The sequence below is a fragment of the Saccopteryx leptura genome, chromosome 4 (assembly GCF_036850995.1).
Source record: "Saccopteryx leptura isolate mSacLep1 chromosome 4, mSacLep1_pri_phased_curated, whole genome shotgun sequence".
NCBI classification, from domain to species: Eukaryota; Metazoa; Chordata; class Mammalia; order Chiroptera; family Emballonuridae; genus Saccopteryx; species Saccopteryx leptura.
In genome coordinates, this window is record NC_089506.1 from 55,289,790 (window position 1) to 55,316,385 (window position 26,596).

At 35.9% G+C, this 26,596-nt stretch overlaps 1 protein-coding gene across 1 annotated transcript in view; it reads right to left on the reverse strand.

Annotated features, from left to right (window-relative positions):
* GPC6 (glypican 6) overlaps positions 1-26,596 on the reverse strand; it is a 1,355,246-nt gene that overhangs the window by 634,048 nt on the left and 694,602 nt on the right. Inside the window, exon 3 of the mRNA XM_066380690.1 lies at positions 13,958-14,349. Within this exon, the coding sequence (XP_066236787.1) occupies positions 13,958-14,349 (392 nt within the window). The remainder of the gene's footprint in view (positions 1-13,957; positions 14,350-26,596) is intronic.

Genomic DNA, 26,596 nt, shown 5'->3' on the forward strand with positions numbered 1-26,596 from the left:
TACCTCACAAAGGGAAACTCACCCAATAACAAGTCAGAGTTTGCAGAGCAGTGGTGAAATTTATCAATTTCATAATAGGAATTATTGAATAGGAACTTTTCTGACAATAATAGACACTTGGGGAAGATGATGTCAACTTTATCAACCCTGGTGCATCACTTTATCCATCTAGGAGTAATTCATTAAAATTTCCAGTTTCTTTTAAAAAATTAGGTGCTCAAATGCTTTATGAAAAATCTAAAAGAACCAAAGCTTCAGGGCATTTACATGAAAAGTATCTTGTTTATCAAAAATTTGTGGAAATACCTTCAAATCTACCTAAACATAAGTTAGTCATATGGGTTTGAGTCATTTGATTAAGTACTGGGCCATGTTTGTAAGCATTAGGATACATTTTTAAGAGCCAAATATCTCTATAAGCCTCCTTCTATCAAAAGCAAACAAACAACAATTGGGCAGGTAGGTATATTGTCTACTCTGATGCTGATATCCATGGGTACTTGCCAACTCTTGCATTCATTCATCTCATCTACCTCCTCAGGGAGGATTGAAAACATAGATGTAATTTACACATTAAGTATTTAGAGTAGTCTAAACTTATAAAAAGTGATCTTTCTTATTTTTATCATTTTTTTTCTTGAAACATGACCCTACTTATTTTTCACTTTTAGGTATGGAGAATAACTTCTCTATCATGTGAAAAAGAGCCAATGATAATGATAGAAGGTCAGCAATATCAATTTCAGAATCAGGCCAACTCCAGGGATGAACAGATGTGTTTCAAATTGCAGCATGGATGTTTAAGGTAAAAAAAAAAAAAATCTCAGTCTAAAAATTATTTAATCCCAGGTCATTTCTGCCATGCAGAACATACACTCAATTATCCATATTGTCAAAGAAGTTGTAGAAATCCATTATTTTATGTTAATCCTGACAATTTTAGGACATGATTTGAAAATGTAAGAGTTCATGCCAAATAAAACATGTCTGTGGGCCAGTTATAACCAATGTACACTAGTTTGCAATTGGCTTGGATCCAGATTTTTGACCTATTGGGAAGTATTCTCCAAGTGCCAATAAATATTATTCAATCAGCCTCATTCCTACCTCCACTTTATGTCTACACCTTCCCCCCCCCTTGAAAAAATATCTGCTTCTAATTCATATACCTGTCTGCAGTATTTATAAACCAATTAATAAATTTTAACAGTTAAATACATGATAAGGAAGTCATGGGACTCCTATGACAGACAGTCAGGTGCAAAATGTGTTAAGCTAAACATACCCATATACACATAAACTACTTAAGACAGCTGTTCACTGCAATTAATAAGAATGTTCAGGAATTGACTGTTTGTGAAAGATCCCCAGATGTATTAGCAGCAAAAAAATTACCTTAGGTTTAAAAGAAATCTTTAGGAAATTAGAGTGATTTTTAAAAGAAATGCTATGATGTGGGAAAATACTTATAATTTTAAAATGAAAAGTAGAATTCAATATTAACTATCTCATATGATTAGTTGTATAGAATATAAAATATGTTAGAGGTACAAACAGACTTGAATCAAAGTTTTGACATGATATCTCTGGGAAATGGAAATTTAGGGTTATTTTCATCTTTGTACTATTTGGCATTTTCAACTTTCATTTCTTTTTTGGTTGAGCTCGTATTGACTTTATAATCAGAAAGAGATATGTCAAAATGCATAAAATTACTTTTCTGATCACAAAGAAAAATAAATAGCCAGGTGATTTAAGCTAGAGTATCAATTTTTATTCGAACTTTTTTTGGTAATTTAAGGAGAAGAAATGTACAATTGGCTTGAGTGAGTCATAAGATTATCTCATTTTCCCAGTTTCTTTTGTCCCATGAGCACAACACAAATGACAAACTATAAATTGAGATCATGAGGAAGACCTTGCATAGTTGGAAGTTAAAAGTTTTATAATGTACTAAATAACTGGTATATCATACTTTCACTAGAGAAAAGCTTTCACTTTAACACACACACACACACACACACACACACGCGCGCACGCACACACACACACGGGCGCGGGCACACTGCACAAATAAAAATGACTTTCAATCCGGATTGTATTTGCCATCCTAGCCAACAGATCAGGGTACTTTTTCTCCATTCCAAAATACATAGATATCTGTGATATCTTATGGAAATAGTGTCATAAATATTTTATATAGTTATCCTCTGTCTATAAATGCAGCTGGACACCATGAGATTCATCTTTTCAATAAATAACCTGCTTTATTACGAGCAAGTTGAGTTTTTGGCCCAGCAACAAAATCCTAAGAAGAAAGGAATGAGGATCTCTTCAGAGTGCTTGGTTCTCTGCTATTTTTAGAATCACTGTAAAATCTTTTACTTCTTAACAAATGCTACCCATTTGCATTGAAAAACAGTAAAATAAATGTTGCCTCAAATCTAGATGTATTTTTAGTAAAAGAATGTGTTTTTAGAAAGCCCGCAAAAGAGGAAATTTTAAACACCCATTACTTATAAACAAATACATTTCTCCATGGAGCTACCCGTATTTCTACCTACTCTATGAATAATATGCAGAATAATGTCATAATTAATAAATTTATGAAAGCTTTAAAATCCAATAAATGAACTTTTTAATTGCCCAAAATCTTATATGAAATGAATGCATAGAAGTTTGCTTTGGTGGCTTCTTTCATGCTATGAACTGATGAAGAAAAAAATTCCATATAAAATCCCACTATCTGCTGAGTATTAAATATGACAGAGGGACTTTTGACATGCAGCATATTCTATCAGGGGTAAAAATGAATTTTTAAAAATCTGTTTATGCCAACCATTAAGTGTCAACTGATGTTAACTTGAGGTCTCCATTGATTTAGGCGACAGCTTTACCTACATATGAATGTCAAAGTCATCATTATCTTATTACTGACACTTTGAACTGCCCATTTTCATTCTTGGCTATCTGATCAAGACACAAGAAAATATAGAGTTTTGATAGTGTGTGTGATCATTACTATTTTCTAAGCATCTGGGATTGATCCACTGTTTGCCCTGAAGATCACTCATGAAGATGAAGAGGTAAAATGCATACATGCGAAGTGGAATAACCCTTGCTTGTAATCACAAAGATAACAATGGAGAAAATCCGTGGTATGTAATAATACATCCCTTCCATCTTTCTCATAATCAAATATCGGTATGACCTCATACCTCATAAAAAATACCATTATGTCATATTCCCTACATAAGTCCTGCTTCACTATGTCAGCACTATTAATACAATATATCTGTCAAGCTTTATTAAAATTATTTTTGATGTATATCTTGGCTCATAAACCTCTACAGTGCACTGATATTGCCTCAGGGAATGTCCCTCCCTTTAACACTGAATCTCTGAAGATGGGACAATAAAAGAGAAATCCTCCAAACTTGCAAGTTCAGCCTATTATATCACAGAGCCTGCAGAATCTCCTGTCAGCACTCGGAACGTGCTTTTGCATGTGCAAGTAATTACAGCACGACTATTGTTCAAACCTTGTTTCACAAAACCTTCTGGGAGGAAATGCATAAATACATTCAGAGATAAATATCCAAGAACAGAGTCAGTGTTGACACCGGGATAAACTGTGTGGCCCGTTTCCCTTTGTGAAGCCATTTGAGAAACAGAATTCTTTGTTACAGTACTAGAGTTTTATCCTTAGGCTTTTTTTTTATGTGCGTGGTGTCCCTTCAGTGGCTTATTTCCCTTTTAATAACAGTTGTAGCACACATTTGCCATGGCCCCAGAGTAGTCCATATGCTTGTGGGGCACAGGAAAACAGCAGTCAAGCCAATCAAACCATGTTTAGTCAAGAGCCCTTCCTGGTTGTCACCATAGGGTGTATCCAAGAGTGAGGGGGAGGCTAGGGCAGGAAGGCACAACAAAATGGTCAAGGGAAACTGCATACAAAAAAGAGAAAGTCCAGATGCACCAACAGAATCAAGCAAAATATGTTCACCAGTTTTCTTATTCTTAGCATTATTCTAGATAATAGCACATCTCAAACTATCTGTTTGAGGCTCAGATGATCAGGACAGGCTTTTGTTGACCATCTGATTTTTCACATGTCATAACCTGATACCTGATCCTACAGAGCAGGACTTAGGTACAGCTCAACTACAGGAGACCCACTAAATTCGACCACATTCCAGGATGCTGCCTCGGATGTCAGGACAACTTTAAATTGCTCTCAAGATTAAAAAAACAAAACAAAACAAAACACTTTCAATTTCTGTACTTCACTTGTTGCAGAACTGTAATAACTTGCTTATGTTTGGACACTAGTCCATGGACCATGCTTTGTCTAGACTTTCCTAGAATTTAAAAGGAAAACATAATTAAGTTCTCAACCAATTAAAACCACTTCAGGCCCTGGCCGGTTGGCTCAGTGGTAGAGCATCGGCCTGGCGTGCAGAAGTCCCGGGTTCGATACCCGGCCAGGGCACACAGGAGGGCGCCCATCTGCTTCTCCACCCCTCCCCCTCTTCTTCCTCTCTGTCTCTCTCTTCCCCTCCCGCAGCCGAGGCTCCATTGGAGCAAAAAGATGGCCCTGCACTGGGGATGGCTCCTTGGCCTCAGCCCCAGGCGCTGGAGTGGCTCTGGTCGCAACAGAGCGACGCCCCGGAGGGGCAGAGCATCGCCCCCTGGTGGGCAGAGCGTCGCCTCCTGGTGGGCGTGCCGGGTGGATCCTGGTCGGGCACATGCGGGAGTCTGTCTGACTATCTCTCCCCGTTTCCAGCTTCAGAAAAATACAAAAAAAAAAAAAAACAAAAAAAAACCCTACTTCAGTCAAACTGCTTTTGCTATAGTTAGTAACATTCTAATGGGTAAATCCAAAGGTCTATTTTCTCTACCTTCCCACCGGACTATCTGCAACAGTTGATACTGTTGAATACCCTACTTCTTGACATTCTCTCTCTTTCTACTTTCAGGATGATATGCTTTTCTGGTTCTGATCATTTGTTTTCCTTTTCTGTATCCTCTTTAAATATTTATATTCCATGCTGTATCATCTGATCTTGTTCTCTTCTTTCTCTGGCTAAATAGTATCATCTTTTGCCAACAAACATTTAAATGGTGGCGATTCTAAAACCACCAAGTAGGCAGACAACTGGTACTAAATGGGAACAAAACGTGCCAGCAACGGTGCTGGATCCTGGGGCTACAACCTGAGAAGACAGATCATAGGTACACCATACTGGTTTCTTTGTTTCCCTGCAGATGAGCTTTCTATTCTGCTTCGCCTGCTTTGTTCCAGGTCTCATCACTGCTCAGATGCAAATACAATAGTTTCCCATCACTGGCCCTAACATTACTCTCTCCCCATGTAGTTTATAATCCTATAGACCGTCATTATTTATTTATTTTTTAACAGGAGAAAGCATTCACATTTATTTAATATAAATTTTATATGACATGGAAGACTTTATGATGAAATAAACAAAGAGTGAAGCCTCAGTTTTTTGTACTAGGTTTGATGAAGAGGAGAAAAATGTGATAGAAAAGAAGAGTATGAGCTAAGGGTGATAAACGGGGAAACTTAGCACAGACTGCAGTTTAGAGTCTTCTCTGAATCTCTCTGTTTTGGAAAAAGATGCTCCTTGAATTCAGCCCTTTATTATTATATATAAACAATAACTTTAAAGCTAAATAATTTATACTCTTTTATATTTCTTAAAGGCCAGTATAATTTTACCTTTTTGCCATGTCAGTGATGCAGTTCACAACACTTCCCCAAAATATGGTCCCTTGGCATACTGAATACTTTAAACTGAGGGAACTGAGACATGGCAGGTACAGGACAGACTCTCTGACCTTCCCCTCCTCCCCTGAAGCACATTGAGACTCTTCAGTGAGTAGGATCTGCCCTATACCTGGACCATCCTTTTTAAGTAAGAGTCTAATCATCTATTTGTCTTTCGAAAAACCTTGGCAGTTATCCCCTTGCCTAGGCTAAGGTCTTTAAATTTCTTAACTTGAAATATAACACCCACATATTATAATCCAATCTACTTCCAGACCTCATATCCAAAAAACCCATGACCTTTCATGATCTGTACCTTTGCACCAGCTGGACCCCTGGCAAGGAGCCCTACATCTTTTCTCTTCTTTAGTAAGACCTTATTCAATCAGTAATGTAACTAAGTTTGATTACTACTCTGAAGTGCCTTTTCCAATTTCCCATGGTAAAAAAACAACAACATGTATTTCTTTTGATTCACATAGTATTGTGCACACATTTAACTGATTATTTGTACCACATTTGACTGTGATTTCCTCAAGAACAATGCTACTCACTGCTACTATTTCTTGTGTCCTGGGCACATAGTAAATGCACAACCCATGTTTGTCTCTCAAAAGTACTGGAAGACTTTTAATCACATGCTTGTACCTCTCTGCACACATCATTTAGCTTCACTCCTCTGTGCGTCTGCTCAGTCGTTGCCTCTACCTGAGAATTCTTCACCATGCTAGATGCTTTATCCATCTGCCTCATGCTCACCCATCCTCCAAAGCATGATTAGGTTTCTATACCATTGATGTTTTCCTTCAACTGCCAGATTAAGCTGAGAGCCACTCCTTTCTGTTTCCCACATTTTATTGTATAATTCTCTTATTACATATCAATATTATTTGTTTCTACATCCTTCTTTCAAATTAGTATTTAAAACTACTTTAACTTGCTTAGTCTTTGTATCTCAAGAACTTACCAACAGTACTTGACTTATAAAACACAATAAACAAATGTTTATTAGTGATAACTGAGCTAAATCTTCAAAGTGGCTCCACTTTTGCAAGAATGCATGCTTGGATCAGATGAATGCTGAGTTAGTCTAACTATTCCATCTCAGTGTTAGGGGAGAGGAAGATTATACCTGTATAAATATAGTCACAAATGTGGTTCCAAATATTTTCTAGTTATATTACATTTACGCCTTTTAACTTCTTTCAATAGGAATGCAATTTCATAATTGAGTTCAGTGGGGAGAAATGTGTTGATTTTCATGGAATTCCTATAGATATAATAATTTTAAAATAAAATAGCCCATATCAAATATAGATATTAGAAATAGATACAAAGTGCAAAAATAATATGAAGAAAGGATACACAAATACTTTTAACATATTAAAAATAAATGATTTCATTTTCCTTAATTTTACCCTCTTCCTATATAATTCAACCATTTCCCAAATTTATGCTTCTAAACTATACATTAGTAAGAAAACATAAAACTAGTAAGATATATTTTAATTATTTTAATCAAAATAACCAGTTGTTTTAATCAAAATGTAATCTCTCTTAATTATCTAAACTCATCTGTAAAAATCCTGCATGCTATTCTAAAGGGGAAATGTTCTTTTATTTTATGACACCTGAACTTGCTTATATTCTTTTGATTTCTAGGGCTTATCACAGCACCTGGGCCATAAAAAAGGTCACACATTTTCAATGAGTTATATTAATAAGCTATTTTAGTTGTTATGGTGCTTAGAACTAATACCATTTTATTACTATTTTTATTAAGAAATTATTTACTGACTGAAAACTACTTTCTAACTATAATAAAATGTCCAAACAACCTTCCTGAAGCAGCAAGCATATATTATTTATGTTGACTTGCAAACATAAGCATTATTGATCATTTCAAAAGGCTTATCTAGTCTTTCTAATACTGTATTATGAAGTAGCCTACACTGAATAATCACCTATTTCAGAAGAGAATCCACTAACCACAGAGGAACTATAAAAGGGTTTCATTCACCTGGGGGCTTTTTTGTGGCCTTGGATGACTCCACAAAAATTAACTCCAATCAGAAGATCACCACTAAAGGAACAAAACAAATAATTCAGGTGATAGCTACAACATTCTTTCCCAAAAGCAAACAGCTAAATTGAATTCCATTCCTCTTGTAAATTATACCCATGGTAAATTCCTCAGAATGCTTTTCACTGTGATAAGAGAATGCACTAAATGTACTTCATAGCCTTCATTTTCAAATTTGATAGTAAATTTTTTTCAGCCTTATAGTCCATCAAGTACATTTATTGAAAATTGACTCTGTTTATTGCTTTCTAGGCACACATTCCTAAAGCAAGACTGTTTATCCAGGTAGATGAACTAGTTAAGAGGTTTTTCATGCAAAACAATAGTCAGTGTAGCTGCTACACTGTAGCAGATATAGGCATATGTCTATTGGTAAAATATTCTAGTCTTACTAAAAATAAAAAAAAATCAGACTCTTTTCAAAGTTATGACCCACAAAGAAGATTTTGATAGATAGATAGATAGATAGATAGATAGATAGATAGATAGATAAAGATAGATGATAGATAGATAATAGATAAATAGATAGATAGATAGATAGATAGATAGATGATAGATAGATAGATAGATAGATAATAGATGATAGATAGATGTTAGATAGATAGATAGATAGATAGATAGATAGATAGATAGATAGATAGATAGTAATGCATGGCAGTATTTGGAAGTAGTTCAAGTTCTGTAGATCCCAGCTCTCCTACCTATCTTATTTGTCTGGAATGAATCTATGAAATAACTTGAACTACTGATGCACTTGATATTGACACAGTTTACAATTTTTACTCAGAGATGCTATTTTGATTAAAGCAGAGAGATATGAAAGTCATGTCTTCTTCATTTAAATGTCATGAAGATGGACCAGTAAAGACACTAAAATTATTGCCTCATGGCTTCATAAGAATAACTGACTGAAGCTTGTACTAAGCAGACAGCCGGTTAATATCTCTGTATGCAGCCTCTTTTCTGTGTTCTTCAGTGTCTGATGAGCATTTAGTATGGCAGCTGGCACCAATAGGTATGTAATGCAAGGGTGTGAGGGATGTTATTTAACAAAGGAACAATGTTAAAAAATAGTCTGTATCATTTTTCTCAATGCTACTATATTATAAATTTTTTTATGTTCCTTTTAGAGCTTTGCCTTCCATGCTTAACTGATATCACTCAGCACAATTTGGAGCTAGAAAGTGAATGGTCAATAAAACCATAAACAATGGTAAAGTCTGACAAAAAAACTCAGGGCAGCTCAGGGATTTGATCACATCTGTATAGATGAAAAGAATCATGAATGAACATGGTAAAGTCTTACCCCACTTTAATATTGTTCCTTAAAAAAATTTTAAACACATATGCACACAAATAAACACAGTACAGAGCTTAAAAAAGAGTATGCTATCAGTAACTTGGGAATCTCCTGTATACCCCTCCTTTATAATACCTCCAAACCTAATTCCCAGAGGCCACTACCATCTGATGTTTCTGTATAATTTCTTTTTTTTTCCATTTTTAAATTAAATTTAATGCAGTGACATTGATAAATCAGGGTACATATGTTGAGGGAAAACATCTCCAGATTATTTTGACATTTGATTATGCTGTATACCCCGCACCCAAAGTCAAATTGTCTTCTGTCACCTTTTATCTGGTTTTCTTTGTGCCCCTCCCCTCCCCCACCCCCTCTCTCCTTCCTCACCCCATCCCTCCTCCCCCCCACCCCCCACCCCTGTTGCCATCACATTCTTGTTCATATCTCTGAGTCTCATTTTTATGTCCCATCTATGTATGGATTCACATAGTTCTTAGTTTTTTCTGATTTACTGATTTCACTCCGTATAATGTTATCAAGGTTCATCCATGTTATTGTAAATAATTCGATGTATAATTTCTTTTTAAATCACTCAAGAATTTTATCACATCTACTTTTATTCACAAGTAATTCATTGCTTAATTTTTTGCAATCGTTGAACTTCACATAAATGGTATGTATTCTTTGATAATTTGATTTATTTCTCTCAAAATGAGGTTTATGTGATTTATTCACAAGTTGGCTATAGTTCACTTATATTTAAAAATGAATTCTTATTTTAATTTTTAATTAAATTTATTGATGTGACATTAGTTAGTAAGATTATATAGGTTGCAACCTCATACCTCTTAGAATGCCAGTTATCAACATGACATATAGTAAAAAGTTTTGGAGAGGCTGTGGAGAAAAAGGAATCCTCATTCACTGCTGGTGGGAATGTAAACTGCTACAGTCACTGAGGAAAACAATATGGAGGTTCCTCAAAAAATTAAGAATAGTTACCATATGACCCAGCAATCCTTATTCTGGCTATGTACCTTAAAGAATTGAAAACATTTATTTACAAAGACATATGCACCCCTATGTTCATTGTAGCATTATTCACGGTGCCCAAGACATGGAAACAACCAAAGTGTTTTTTGATAGAGAATTGGATAAAGAAGATGTGATATATACAATATATAATGTAATACTATTCAGACATAAAGAAGGATGAAATACAGCCATTTGCAATAACATGGATGGGCCCTGAGAATATTATGCTAAGCAAAATCAGTCAGATAAAGCTAAGAACCATATGATTTCATTCATATGTGGGATATAAAACTGAAATGCATACATACAGACAACAGTATGGTGGTTACCAGAAAGAAAGTGTATGGGGGAAGGTAGCAAAGGATAAAGGGGACTAAATACATGGTGACAGAAGATGATTTGATTTTGGGTGGTGGGCAGACATTGCAACATACAGGTCATGTATCATAGAAATGTAGTTTACTTATTTCCAAGTCTCCACAGGACTCTGTGATTTGAAGAGATAACCAGTAATGTAGATGGGACATTTATGATATTTCTACTTTTTTGCGCTATTATAAATAATGCTGCTTTGAACATTCTCCTAAATATCTATCTATACACATGTGAAACAGTTTCTCCAGGTAAAAAACTGCAGTTTTGAGATGTGCACTTCTTCAACAATACTGGTATTTTCAAATTGTTATTCAAATTGAATACTGTACATAAATTTACATTCCCACTGGTAAAATATAAATATTTCTGATTCTCCATATCTTGTTAATACTTGGCACTCTCAAAAATAGCCATTCACACAGAAAATAAATCCTGGTAACATTACCACAGATATTACTCTGATATCATGTAACACTTCTAACAATCTGAAACCCAATTATAGTTTATTAAAATTAACTTGTTCCATTCAAAGTTTTAAAAAAGACAACATTTGTATATAGAAGATGGCAAGAATAAGTTTGAAAAATAACTATATTTATGCCTACAAATTAGTCCTCCATTTTTCTGGTAAGGAAGTTCCTTGTAATGTTGTGTCAAAATATTTGTGTCAAACTGCTGTGTTTTGCCAAAGAGATAAATTTTCCAGTCAAAACAATTAATTAGAAGCTGTTAATGATGTCTTCAAGATTTAAGAAGCCACTTAAGGGGAAGAAAGAAACCAAAGGTTTTAAAAAAAAATCCCCAAAAACAAGACTCAGGGGATAAACCAGTTTGTTGATCTCAATTTGAGAATTTTGCCTTAAATTTCTTAACTCTAAATCATTTCACCAACTCTAAATCACTCAATGAACACACCACCTGGACAATTCAGATTTATGAAGGGCTTAAACCTCAAACACCAACCTTGCTTCTCCTTTTTATATATTTTGTCCTAGTAATATTTTATTCTTATTGCCTGAAATAGTCTGGGTGCTGAAAGTCACCAGCCCTGAAATAGCCCTTGTAGATCTATCTGGTTTACTCAGGTACAGACCATTTGGTAATCATTATGAGAAAGTTCATTGGTAAAATACTTAAATCCCTGAGTCATAAATTATCTGAGAAAAAGCTGCTCAGTTGTTTTTAAGCCAACTCTATATATTTATTATCTATCTACCTATCTATCTATCTGTCTATGTATCTATCATCATTATCATCTATCATCTATCATCTAATGGTGGTGCCCAGAGGTCAGCATGGGATTTATGATTTAAGTAAATTAGTGCTAATAAACTTAGGTCAGACAAGCCAATATCTGCATTGAACAGTGAGCATTTCACAGTTATATGACCACAAACTATCGCAAACCCACAGCAGCTCCTTTGCAAATGAATGTTGGTTGTGAAAAACTCATGGGAAACAAGACCTTAGTGTTACAGGTACATCCTCAGCACATCTGGAGAAAAATTAAAGGTCAGATTCTATTGGTGGTTGGTCCATGACATCAAACTTCGCCATGAAGAGTAGCATTTACAGTGTGATAGACAAAGACCTCACACAGAGACAGTCAAGGAATGATGGATGAAGGGGAGGTGCCATCTCTGGGAAGTTGTAAACACCATCTTCTGAGAAAAAGGAGTCAGCAGCACCCTAACCTGTGGTTTTTCTAGAAAATATTCTCTTATCTCACTCGAACCCCTCCAGACCAAAACATGTGCATTTAAACATTATTTACACTTAAGCAGAATTAGTATAAACAATCAAGAATATTGAATAAAGCTATCCATGCTTGTAATTTCATACCTCAGTTTCTCACAAGCTGTCCATATGTTTCATTTCTCCACAAAAGTGAAGAATTCAATTTGAAGCCTCTGAGACTGTTTTTTTAAACAAAATCTCTCTGCTTTAGAATATATGAACTATATTTTTATTTTATATATATCTATCTATTTCTTTATAGAACTCCAGTGATCATATTTCTTCCTGCTGTTACACCTGGTCAATTCCTTATTAATCCACATTTGGTGTTCTACACTTTAGTCCAGAATATTAATGGTTTTTAGTAAAAAAAAAACAATTGTTTTTATAATCAGAGATTTTTACCCTTTAAATTATTAAATCCTTTGTCATAATCACCTTTAGAGCTTTCTTGCAAATAATCTTCCCCAATGTGCAAATAAATGTTTTAGGAACTAATCATTTAAAAGTGAACTGCTATGAATTTTTACAAAGAGTTCCTAGAGAAACACTTTTAAGATGTTTATGCCCAGAGGTAAATATTGAGGAAAGCAAAGTGGGGGAAATACACGGCAGAACAGTTCCGATAGTTGTGAACACTGTGGCATTTTGGCATGGCCTTGCAACAGAAAGTTGTATTTGGCAATAATTTTTGTACAAATATGACCTTCTTTGAGTGGCATTATATCAGATTCCTGTTATATATTGCTCTTACTTTCCTTCTTAAAGTAATCATCTTTCAGTTTATTCGTTGGACTGACCTCATAAATGGGCAAGCCTATCTCATAAGAGCAGTTGAATGTCAAGGAAGAATGTAAACAGAGGTAGATATCTTCTGCACAAAACATAGTTATAGAAAATTGTCAATTTTTAAAGACAGCAGTGGAGAAACACCCCTTGCATTAAAGGTAGAGTCATCCTCAAGGAAGGGCAAATAACTGTACTTGTGGTTTATCTTCCTCATAAACTCAACACAATATGTGGCATTGAATTACAAAGCTAATGGGTAACAAAAGGAATTCTGTGCCAGAATCTATACATTGTATTTGTTAGTCCTCCCTAACCCAGTTCTATAGGTGTCAGCAAAAGGTTCTTCCTTCATGATTAAGGAATTTGGCCACTTTGACAGGGTGATAAAGAAGAAGGAATGCTAGGTGTTGGAATTGTGAACAACATCTTGTCTCCGTTTGCAGGTCTCAAGAATATTGTCCCTTGTGACTCAGTAGTGGATTATACCTATGGATGGACTGTTTCATGAGTTTTATGGCACTTAGAACTCTGATCAGAAATGCCAAGTGGTTGTGATTAGAAGACATCTGCATTTGCACCATTCCTGATAAAAGCGTCTCTGGTGGACTGCCGATAAATATTGACATTACTTTCCAAAAGTACATGAAGCAACTTGAAAACTTGTCTTCTTTCGCATTAAGCAAGGAGAAAAAAATCAGAATTAAGCTATCATATTTAGCTTATTTTTCTAAGAGCAAGGACCACAGTAAGTGAGAATTTTCACCTTGAAGTTCTTTTAAGCATTTATTTTATAAACAGAGTAAAAGTAGAAGATTAATTAGAAAGATAGCAAATTTTCAATTACCTTGGAAACTCGATTTGCAACTTCTCTGCCCACAGTCAGCCCCTGGACAAATGTCCGAGCAGCGATGAAGGCGCGGGTGACCTGAATTTTCAATTTCCGGGGTACATCTCCAAACGGCTTCAGCTGGTCTGTGTATTTGCTCACACATTCCAGGTAGTCCTCACTAAAGTGATACTGTGGGTTTATCAGCTGAAACATCCTTTCCAGGAGCCGAGCCCAGAAGTCATTGAGCATCTCCTCCAGGTTCACATTGCCCCCAGTATAGTATCTTTTCAGCTCTGTGAAGAGGTCCTGGAACACCTCTGAATTCTGCATGTACAGCATCCCATAAGTCCGTACAAACATATCATTTAATGACTTTTCTGCATTTTCTAGGAGCTCTCGGAAAAATTCTGCAAATAAATCAAGACAGTAGTCACACATTAGTAAGCTGTATAAAGCCCAGGTTATCTACATTTCTTAAAAATTGCTTCTAATGGCCATTTTCATTAAAAAATGTATCCTTCAATCAGAGGCAGATTAAAGTTGGTTGAGGCCCCCGGCACAGAAAATATTGGGCCCCTTAAAAAAAGAGAAAGACAGGAGAAATATAAATACATGTTAACCATAGTTTTAAATAAATAAAAAATATTATGTACTATTAATGTTAAAATTGCACATATGAAACCAAACTTGGTGTCATTAGGAAAAAGTGTAAACTTTGGGTTTTGCAGGGCCCTTCAGAAGTCGGGGCCCAGGGTGCATGCTAGGTGCGTCCACCATTAAATCCACCTCTGCCTTCAGTTACAGTATCAATAAACTGATAATAACAATATTTTAAATGAGATGTGTCCTATATCTATAATCTCCAAATCAAATAAAACAGAGGAACACATGATTTTTATTTAAAAGAACATTCATCATTAATAGGAGTTTACCATTTCCTGTCCCTCCATAGTTGCTTAATTCTTTTTTCATTTATTGTTAAATTTTAGAAAATCCTATCATTTGACATAAAGTCAAAACACCATATGTTGCAAAGTATCATCATTAACATAATAGCAAATGCATACTAATAAAAATATTTGCTTTATCCTATTTACAAATCTGTTGTAAAATTAAATTGCTTTTATTTGGAATGGTTCATGAGTAGGATATTCAAATTACTGTACTATTTTGGACTTTTTGTAGTTGCTATATATAGCAATCAATTATCAGTGTCCAGAGATTTATAATGCAATTAGATTCACCTAATACCAAAGATATAATGTACAAAATTTAGTTAGCCAAAATGAATAGGAAAGTTATCAAATACCTTGCATGATCATTATAAATAAAAACGATCATTTTAAAGAATTTGATTGAGAAATAGGCAATCTGGCTTCCTAGTTAAGAGAGAAAAAGGACTATAGCAAGAAATAAACTCTTCTACCCTGCAACATCACTTGATTGTTATTGAAAAAACTTGAAAGGATGCAAAAAATAAGAATTAACATCACTAAATTCTGTTAGCTTCATTGGCCCTCATATTAGGCTCCCTCAGGAGTGAGTGCATGCATGTAGGACACTTATTAATGTGCACAACTGAGCCTGGGTAGAGTAAACTCAAGTTTTATTCCATAGGGAGAATGTGATTTGGGTTGACTAAGAAAAGATAATGCTTCTGAGTTTTGTTTTGTTTTGTTTTGTTTTTTACAGTGACAGAGAATCAGAGAGAGGAATAGATAGGGACAGACAGACAGGAATGGAGAGAGATGAGAAGCATCAATCATCAGTTTTTCATTGCGACATCTTAGTTGTTCATTGATTGCTTTCTCATATGTGCCTTGACCACGGGCCTTCAGCAGACCGAGTAACCCCTTGCTGGAGCCAATGACCTTGGGTCCAAGCTGGTGAGCTTTTTGCTCAAGCCAGATGAGCCCGCGCTCAAGCTGATGACCTTGGGGTCTCGAACCTGGGTCCTTTTGCATCTCAGTCCGAAGCTCCATCCACTGCGCCACCGCCTGGTCAGGCTGTGCTTCTGAGTTTGTAAATGCAGGTTCCCAATAAGTGAGTGATTCTGCTTTGCCTCTAGTGGTTCCCTGCTATTCCCTGAAGCTATGTCCCCTCTCAGCAAAGACAGGGACAAATCAAGTCCTGGACAGCTCAAGAAATCTAAGGAGAAGTAATGATGATAATAAAAGTCTAAAACCAAACAAAATAACTCTTCTTTCTGAAACCCTCAGGTGATTTTTTTCTGAGACACACAATGGAAAAAGCTATAAATCTCTCCATGAAGCCTATGGAAGCTGTACCTCATTTCTGCTTCATCAGAGGTTTCTTAAAGAAGAACTTGATTTAGCACTTCAATTCTGAATAATATACATAGTATTGAGCCATTGTCTTGATATGGCATCTATAATACCTGTTATAGATGATTATTTATATTGATTATCAAATAAAACCAAAACACCAAAGCTATAAAAAGGACTCTGTTCACATTTACTTTCTTAGTACAAAGAATAAACTTTCCTCACCAAAAAATTCTCTTGGTAACAGTGGCTACTAATACTGAGGGATTATCAAAAAGTCATGGCTTATTAACCCCATGTGATCTTGTTAAAGACACCAGATATTTCTTCTTTTAATTTTTCCCAAATGTAAAATCAGGCAAAATATTATTAAACATCTGTAAGGTTTAAGGATTAAATAAAGAAAATCACTGTTGAAGCAAATAGGGCCATTTTCCCAAATTTTCAAAAGAAGTAAATATTAATAGATGCTACATGCTATTGTTATTTATGTCTTAATGATATCAGGAAGTTATCAGATCTGTTTTTTTTTTTTCATAAATATTAGTTACCTAGAATTCCTAAAATAGAAACTATATTAAATTATTAATATAATATTAATGCCAAAGTAAAAACAGATCATATTAAAGCTTTTCAATTTTGAAAACAAGAATATAAATAGCTTGACCTCCCTGATACAGGAGTAGGGTGAAAGGTGTTATAGATTGTGAAAAGAAACTAGAAAAGAATGGGGAGAAAAATCACTGAATTGAAAAATATGAATATAATGAGACTAGAAAGTGGATTCTGATCGTGAGCTCAGGACAACATACACATTTATCTTCTTTTTGAGGTCAATTATTTTGTTAGATTCAGGAATTAAAGCTTAATTTACTAAATACCGAGCGCTGCCTTTAGCACTGAGTGATTAGTAATCAATAGTATGATTTGTATTAGAAAAAAAGCTAAGGAAAAAGAAAAGGGCCCTGGCCCAATAGCTCAGTTGGTTACAGCATTGTCCCAAAGTGCAGAGGTTGCTGGTTCGATCTCCGGTCAGGGCACATACAGGAACGGATGTTCCTGTCTCTTTCCTGCACTCTCCCTTTCTTATTTTACAAAAGAAAAAGAAAAAGGAAAAGAAAAAGAAAAAAATCCTCTGCTTCTCATTGCTTTTCAAAGACTTAAGATCTAAATGATTCTGTGTAGGAATAAAAATGTTATTTTATTTTTCTTTTATTGAAGGTAACATTCCTTAGGCTTTTCCCCTCTTGACATAGGAAACATGAACTATAGGGATTATGCCCACTTTGAAGTTGAGTGGTTAAAACCAGACCGCTCACTCAGTGTGTCTTTTGTGGTTTGTTTCCTTATGCCTAAATTAGTTTTCATTGTTAAATATAGAAACCAAGTTATCATATTTTAATAAATATGGCCAAAGAAGCATTTCATTAGATTCCAAGTTTAAATTTCTGTCTAAAGCTGTGATGGCGAACCTATGACACGCGTGTCAGCACTGACACATGTAGCCATTTTTGTTGATACGCAGCTGCATACCAGAGAAGTATGGGGTCGCATGTTGAGAAGGACATTTCATCCTCGGCTCCTGCATGGCCAGGTGCAGTAGCCGAGGATAAAACATTTGCTGTACTGTAGACACTCTGTGCCAGAGGTCTGTAGGCCAAAACAACAGAACTCCGGTACAGAGCGTCTAGTTCTTGGACTTCCAGTTAGAACATTAGGGGATCTTTGACCTCACTTCCGGCCAGCGGAGCAGGGAGCAGTGGAATGGGGGGCATGCATCTCTGGGGGCCCAGTGATTGCCATTACCAGCAACCACATAACCACAGCAACCATCATCCAATCTACTCTTCTGGGGTGTGGTGGATTTTTAATTGACCATCATTACTGAGATAAGTGAGGGGGAGGCTGGGAGAGGTGAGGGCCTGTGCTATGGGTGCCGTTTCCCATCATTAGAAATAGCAGCAGACATCTTAATTTACATATGATGCAACTTGCAGAATTTCTAGACAGCATCTGGGCTCAGGTGTTTATCTACTTGAGGTCAGAGCTTGAGAATCTGGAAAGGTGCCGCTTGGAGTATCAAGAGGAGTGCCACTACAAACAGGAAATTTGGAGTGCCTGGAACCGATTACCAGACACTTTAAGCACCCTGAAAATATAGCAATGGTTTTACTCACAATTTTCCCCTCTACGTACTTTTGTGAGACCTTATTCTCAGCGTTAAATAATATCAAAACCAACAAAAGAAACAGATTGATAGATGAAGATAGTAGCGCTTGCTTGGGCTTGAAGTGTATAAAATACCAACCTTCAATTGAGGATTTAGCCAATGATATTCAGCAACAAAAAAGTCACTAATAGGCAGGTTAGTTAAAGAATTCCCCCTCCTCCTCACTTATCTTAGTTCACGGCACCCCACACAAGTTAAATAATATCAAGACCAACAAAAGAAACCAACTGACAGATGAACAAAGAAGTCACTAAGCAGGTAAGTTAAATAAGTAGTTTTTGGTTTATTAAATACAGTTATATATTACAATTACATATTTTTGTTATTTAAACTATAAATATCGCAAAATTATGGTTGTTTTCTCAAAGTGACACACCACCTGAATTACGCCCGGTTTTTTGGCGAATTTTGACATACCAAGCTCAAAAGATTGCTCATCACTGGTCTAACATTATGTCATTATCTTAAAAGTTTGCTATTGGCTGCATTAGTCCTCACAAGTCACGTTATTGTTCCTTGTTCAAAGTTATTATATGGCTTAGTGATCTCATAGTCAATGTTAATATTGGTATTGGAAAACACTAACATACCAGAGAATTATGACAAATGTTGCTACCTAAAAGGATGCTGATTTTAGATCTTTTGAAAGATGGGGAGGTCCAAGGTACTGAGGCAAAACTAATGACCTCCAAAAATAAGTATGCTTACATCAGTTTTAGTATGTCTATAGAGTCAGACTTCAACCTCTGAAGGTTGACTCTTTTAACAAAGTACTTCATGCTTGGATGAAAATTGTTTCCCAGCAAACCAAGCAAGATAGATCTTTGGAAGTCAGTTATCAGACCCATTTTGCTGATAAAGTATTATGTCCATACAGCACAGAGAACAAAATTGAAGAGTAATATAAAGAAAAACAATCTCAATCTAACCCTTCATTTAATTAGAGAAGGTAAAGCTCACATTGGATAAAGCTTCAGTCAACAAAAAATTCTCATCTGCAAAACACAGTTTGGCAGAAAAAAAAAGTTTTTGCTTTTTTTTTTCTTTTCCTTATCACAAAATATACATCAAAAGTGATTGCTTAAGGCTCAGTTATGTTTCACGGATGCACAAAGGAACTTTTCCCAGTCAGTATTAGCCTCTGGGAGGATTTTATTCATCTAGAGGGGAGATCTGGATGCAGACATCTGTTGGCTGCAGGGCAGACTGACTCACAAGGGAGAACAATCTTGTAGATAAAAACCACCACTGTTCCAGAAGCAAAAAGGAAGTCTGTGCATGCTGCCTGATCACTGGGAGAGGGCTCTTGAGGGGCAAATATCAACTCCTAGGAGCCACGAGATGCCCCAGGGTATCAGAGAGAGGCTTCAAAGGAAGCCTGAATGAATGCATCAGAATGTAAGATGCACTGAGGGGGGCCACAGTTGGGTGAGAGCAAGGGGAGAAGTGTAGACTAAAGAAATCTGTCATCCAAGAAACAGTAAAAGCTTTACCCAATCATGCTGGATATGTCTTTTAATACTATTGTACTATAAATAAACATATTCTGCCGTGGCTCGGGTATAACAACTGCTTAATATTTACCCAGAAATTGTAGTATTTTCCTATTCTATTTCATTCTCTCTGAAATACTTCTACTGAAATCTCATATAATCTAATGTTTCAGGATGATGGTGTAAATCCAAGTAATCACAGAATCCAATGAGTAAAAAGCTTTGGTCATATCTATACATGATTACAGATAGAACCTGTCCTACCAGGGTGAAACAGGAGTACTAAATCTACTTCCATAAACCCATGTATTTGTGGTGAGTATTATTTTTCTCTTAATCTCTTTCAGTCTACCCTTCCCCCACAAAAGCATGATAAATCAGTGCAGTCTACTCAGAACTCAAGCTTTGCTTAAAAAAAAAAAAGGCCCTGGCCGGTTGGCTCAGTGGTAGAGCATCAGCCTGGCGTGCAGGAGTCTTGGGTTCGATTCCCAGCCAGGGCACACAGGAGAGGCGCCCATCTGCTTCTCCACCCCTCCCCCTCTCCTTCCTCTCTGTCTCTCTCTTCCCCTCCCGCAGCCGAGGCTCCATTGGAGCAAAGATGGCCCGGGTGCTGGGGATGGCTCTGTGGCCTCTGCCTCAGGAGCTAGAATGGCTCTGGTTGCAACAGAGCAATGCCCCAGATGGGCAGAGCATCGCCTCCTAGTGGGCGTGCCAGGTGGATCCCGGTCGGTCGCATGCGGGAGTCTGTCTGACTGCCTTCCCGTTTCCAACCTTCAGAAAAATACAAAAAATAAATAAATAAAAAGAAAAAGAAAAGAAAAAAAAATCACCTGGAGGAAATGGTATGTAGCATAGAATGGTTCAAAATCTGATATCCCATAAGGGATATGATGCATAGACACAATGAAGCTACCACCCTGTTCCCACCATGTCTTCCTTAAGGTTATATGAGTAGGAACATCCTTCTTCCTTCTGCATATGTCTACCAGCTTTCAGGAATTTTTTTTTTTTTTGTATTTTTCAGAAGTGAGAAATGGGGAGGCAGAGAGACAAACTCGTGCGTATGACTGGGATCCACCGGGCAAGCTCACTAGGAGGTGATGCTCTGCCCAACTGGGGTGTTGCTTTGTTGCAACTGGAGCCATTCTAGTGCCTGAGGCAGAGGCCATGCAGCCATCTTCAGCACCCAGGCCAACTCTGCTCCAATGGAGCCTTGGCTGCAGGAGGGGAAGAGAGAGAGAAAAAAAAAGAGAGTGGAAGGGTGGAGAAACAGATGAGTGCTTCTCCTGTATGCCCTGGTTGAAAACTGAACCCAGGACTTCCACATGCCAGACCTGCACTGAAGCACTGAGCCAAGTGGCCAGGCCCTTTCAGGTACATCCTTTGAGATGATTTCTCCTGTCAACATTCTTCTTGTTTACATAATAACCTGATATGACTACAAGAAAATACTCAGATACTGTGGAGTATTGATGGAGGAACAAGTACAGTGCCACTTACTCTCTTTTATGTTAGACATTGAGAGTGACAAAACACAGTCTCTATATAGCCTATGTCTCCCCATGCCCAGGAGGTGAGACCTTATGAGAAGAGGTGAAGGCTGGTCATGCTTAGGGAGTCCTTGTCACATAAAGCAGCCCCCTTGGTGAGTCATAGCATCTGATGTATTTTACATTGAATGCCAATCCACGACATCAGGGCCCCAGCCTCAGTAATGTTGACATTTTGATATGAAAACCTCTGTTGTGAAGGGCTATCCTGTACATTGTATAATACTAAGCAGCATCCCTCACCTCCACATTTTAGATGCCAATAGCACATCCTTCCTCTAGTAGTGATGACCAAAAATGTCTCTAGATATTATCAAATGTCCCTTGTGGGGGGAAATGATTCTCATTCCACCTGCTGAGAGGCACCATTCTACTGATAAAGTCCCTAGTCCTAAAACTAGGCCCTCGGAACACTCTGAGGTAATGTCAGTGCATTTCTAGACATCATCCACTTCAAATTTTTTTTTTTACAAAATAAATTTGAGGAACTATACTTTATAAAAAGCAGCTGAAATACAATTTATATTCCCAGGTAAGATTCTTAGTAGAATACTATTATTGACATGTATGGTGATCATCATATGATCACCTTAAAAATGGTGAATACTGTGTGAATATATGAACATGTGGACATGAACATCAAATGAAATACATCTACTTGGTATGGGCTCCTCTTAGTGATAATTTTGTGGGCAGATCTCAGAGGGAGAGAGATACTACAAACCACACCTTTGAATAGGATACAACTGATCTGCCCTTCTGTCATCCTACAAACTCTTCAATATTTACACATATATAAACATTCATATCCTTCCATGCTCCAAATACATGTTCATCTATACATACAATGCCTCGTGGCCTCAGTTCTAAAACATATTGGTTTATAAAGACAGCTCTACCAGAACATCACTTCCTCTGCAAACAGTTCTGCCAGTTATGAGCTGTGCTTTGCCTGGCTTCATTATTGCCTCTCTGCATCTGTCCCTGCTGGGCCTTGCCTCATAGCTCATGATCTAACCACACTGACTGTATTCATGTTCATACTTTAAGCATAATTTAAGCATGCCCAGAATGCTATATTTGAATTAACTCCCAAACCACCTTTGAGTCTCACACATTGCAGTAATGTCTTCTATTCAACAGATAATCTGCTGTATTGAAAAAAATTATTGAAACTTTGTCTTGATTTTCTTGTTTTTTCAAGAAACAAGACTATGTTGTCTTTTATTTCTTCATAAAAGAGGTTAAAATATGATATAAGTAAAGAGAAAATAACTTATTTGAATAGATATTCTACTATATTGTTTTAGTAGTTTTCCATAAAAATCCGTTGTATTTTTGTGTCTAAAACAGAACTTCAGTATGCATTTTTTAAAATTATAGGGTTGAAATTATATAAAATCCTTTTCAAAAAGGGAGAAAAAATCTATAATTATTGCTAGACAATGTTGCTATAAACAAAAAGTTATTTGTTATTTGCCACTTCTTTACTTTTCAATTTATATTGTTCTTGCTCTGTGTTTATATGTGTATGTTTTTGTAGATTGTTTATTATATTATGATAAGCAGTATGATTTACTTAGTCAGTTCATCCCAGGAGATAATAAAAACCTATATAATTCAATACAATTTAGTAGTAGTAATCTCTATCTTTCCTGTATGATAGGCTATTATATCCAAATTTCTGTCATATAAGAAAGTGCCCCCCTCCCAAACACAAACTTATTTAAATTGTAATCAATATGTCAACAGAATATCTTCATTATTACTTGTCTTCATTACATTTTAAAAGGAAAGTAAAGATAACAGATATAAAATCAATTTAAGAGAAATAAAGTTGCTTGTTGTGTAATGGGCATCATAACAGTGCCAGACATAATATTATAAGATTGACATACATTTTAAGTAAATCAGATATTGACATATATAGTTAGCAAATGAGGAAACTGACATTCAAAAATGTAAAGCGAGTTGCCCTAGACCTGAACTTGCATATAACCTAGAGATACAAACCATTACAGACAAGAATGAGTTCTAGGAAAGAATAGGGGAGTGGGTGTCAGCAGTTTAACCTCAGCTAAATTTTTACACTGTGATTTGCATAATTAATGGAAAGTATAATAAATTCTTAGGACAGTGGGTAAAACCACGCTTAAGTATACATTGCAAAATGGTATTCAAAAGTCAAACATTAATTATTTATAAAAATAATTTTCCTGTGTGATTACTTTTTCCTCTAATACAAATTAGTTGATGTAACTAAGACTGAGGAGCATAGTCAAATCTCTAAAACTGGTATATCTTTCTCTGAGGGGTAACTTCCACTAGAAGAAAACCAGTCACAGAACATGGGATTATAGCTAAATGGTATAATGTATGGCACAAAAAAGGATGTTAAAATTTGACTAATAACATGACTTATTTTGTGAGATATACATAATATATATATCATATTGTGCATATCATTTTATGATAGTATGTGTGTACTATAAACAAATATACACATAACATTCACCTACACATTGCAATGTTTGAATAAAATCAACAATCAATAAGTCAACAATGACAAAGAAGAGTCTGCCACAAAGACCTTATGTGGTAAAAATGCCCAAAGTATTTAATAGAACTCTACAGAAAAATTTTGCCACCCTGGCATAAAGGGTTAAAATCCTAAGTGAAGATTAAATTAATAAAATATATTACATCTTTAAATTCTTGTAGGCAGCAAGGCATTTAATTATTACTCTGTTATCTCTAAGTAGTAGAATAAAAGTCCCTTTCCTCCATTATTTTATCTTATAGGTTAAAATTAGCTCTGCAGCTCATTCATTTCTTTATATTCCCTGGTGAAGTAACTAAAAGCAAAAGTAAATCTTTAAATCACTTAAATAATTTATAGATTTAAGTGACTAGTGATGCTAAGGTAGACACCCTTAAATTTTCTAAGGTAGTGGTCTAATGAGTCTCTGGAGACTTTCATAAGGAGAAAATCCCACAGTAAATCGGTATATAAAATACACAGTATAGAAATTAAAAAAAAATACTACTACTTTAATTTGATAGAGGTTAAGGTAAAAAAAATTATTATAATTGCTTTTTTAACTATATCTTCATGATAATAAAAATAGAAATTTAAACTAGCTTTTAACTTCTTACAAACTCTACAACAAAATGCAATTTTCACTATAATTCTAGAATTATTTTCAGAAAGTAATAAATACATTTCCTGTTAAAAATACTATAATACATAACTCAAAATTGCTCACTTTAGTCCAAAGGTTATTTTTATTATATTATTCATATTGTGTGTTGGGAACTCTTATAAATTAGATCTAAATAAGTGGAAATATGAGTTCTGGGGAAATATATTTAACCAATAAATAAAAATAAACACAAGGATATAGTAATGCATTAATCAACTGGACATTACCATATTATATTTTTCCAATGTATTTAATCTAATTGACTAGACTGTTCCATGAAGAACTTTTAAATGAAAAGTCATAGTTTACAGTAATGAGTGTATATTCAAATAATACCTCACACAAAAATCCATCAATATAATATCATTAAAGTGATGTCAGCTGAAGTGCCTAGATTCTGTAAGAATCTTCAGAACCAGGCATGTCACTTAGCTGTGGAAAGCACAGTTACCTGGAAAGCGGCACTATGTAATTGGTTGCTATAAGGAGATTTGAAGCAATAAAGCAGTTTATAAAAATTGTTGACTTGAATTCACATTTCTCAAGGTTAAACATTTTCTGTACGTAGTGATCCTTTACACATTAGATTGACAAATGTGTTAGTTCTCGGTAGGTTATTTCTTCTGAAGATATCTTTTAAAGGAAGAAAGACTGATTAGGCCATTTATGTTCACAAGGTGGTATAGATAAACTATTAATTCTGGGAACCATAAATTAAGTTTGAAATCTGCTGACGGTTGCAGCCAAAAGAAAACAACTGTTCTGAGCCTGCAGACTGCATTTCTACTTCATCCTAAACAACGTATACAGAACAAAAGCTGAGATGCTTTCAGAGTTCACGCTAGTCATTGAACAGCTCCTTGGCTTTGGCCTACCGACAATGCCCTGTAGGCCTAGCCTACAACCCTGCTTCCATTTTTCTTTCAGAGAGGAGACATTATCCACAATATTGGATGCCTGTATAACCCATTAATGAAGCCCTTAAACCAGGGGTCCCAAACTACAGCCCGTGGGCTGCAGGCGGCCCCCTGAGGCCATTTATCTGGCGCCCGCCGCACTTCCAGAAGAGGCACCTCTTTCATTGGTGGTCAGTGAGAGGAGCATAGTTCCCATTGAAATACTGGTCAGTTTGTTGATTTAAATTTACTTGTTCTTTATTTTAAATATTGTATTTGTTCCCTTTTTTTTTTTTTTTACTTTAAAATAAGATATGTGCAGTGTGCATAGGAATTTGTTCATAGTTTTTTTTATAGTCCGGCCCTCCAACGGTCTGAGGGACACTGAACTGGACCCCTGTGTAAAAAGTTTGGGGACCCTGCCTTAAACCATAGACCATAAAAATACTTTTAACTTTTTGCTGTCCTTGACTAATAAAAGCTATTAGGTTTCCAAACAGGGATAGTGTATTATTCTGCTCACAAATCCAGCTCCTTGTCCAGCTCCCCTTCCTTCTTTACCCAACTATTTGCTGGCCCAAGGGGTTGAAAAACCCCTCCAGCATCAAGCCACCACAGGTAAACTCTGTATGTGGGGGCCAGAGTTAGATTGTAGGTGAAAAGTCAGTGACAAGGTCCTGGGGCTATTGGAAGAAGAAATTATGTATGCTGCTAAGAAGAATAAGGAGGAGCAGCCAAATGACATTTTCTTCTTTCTTTACAGAAGTCAGTGGTTCTCATTCTCAGCTGCTCATTAACCCTTTGAGTATCTGAGTGCTCATGTACATCCTCGTGCCTCCTGACCATCCAGAGTACGATCAAACATGTATAAGGCAACATTAAAAAAAAAAGAAGGTAAACGTATCTTCTTCTTGTTTCCATAAATTGGTTACCAAATAAACATGATTTTAAGTTATTAAACCTGTAACTGAAACTAATTTCATTGTTTGAAAAAAAA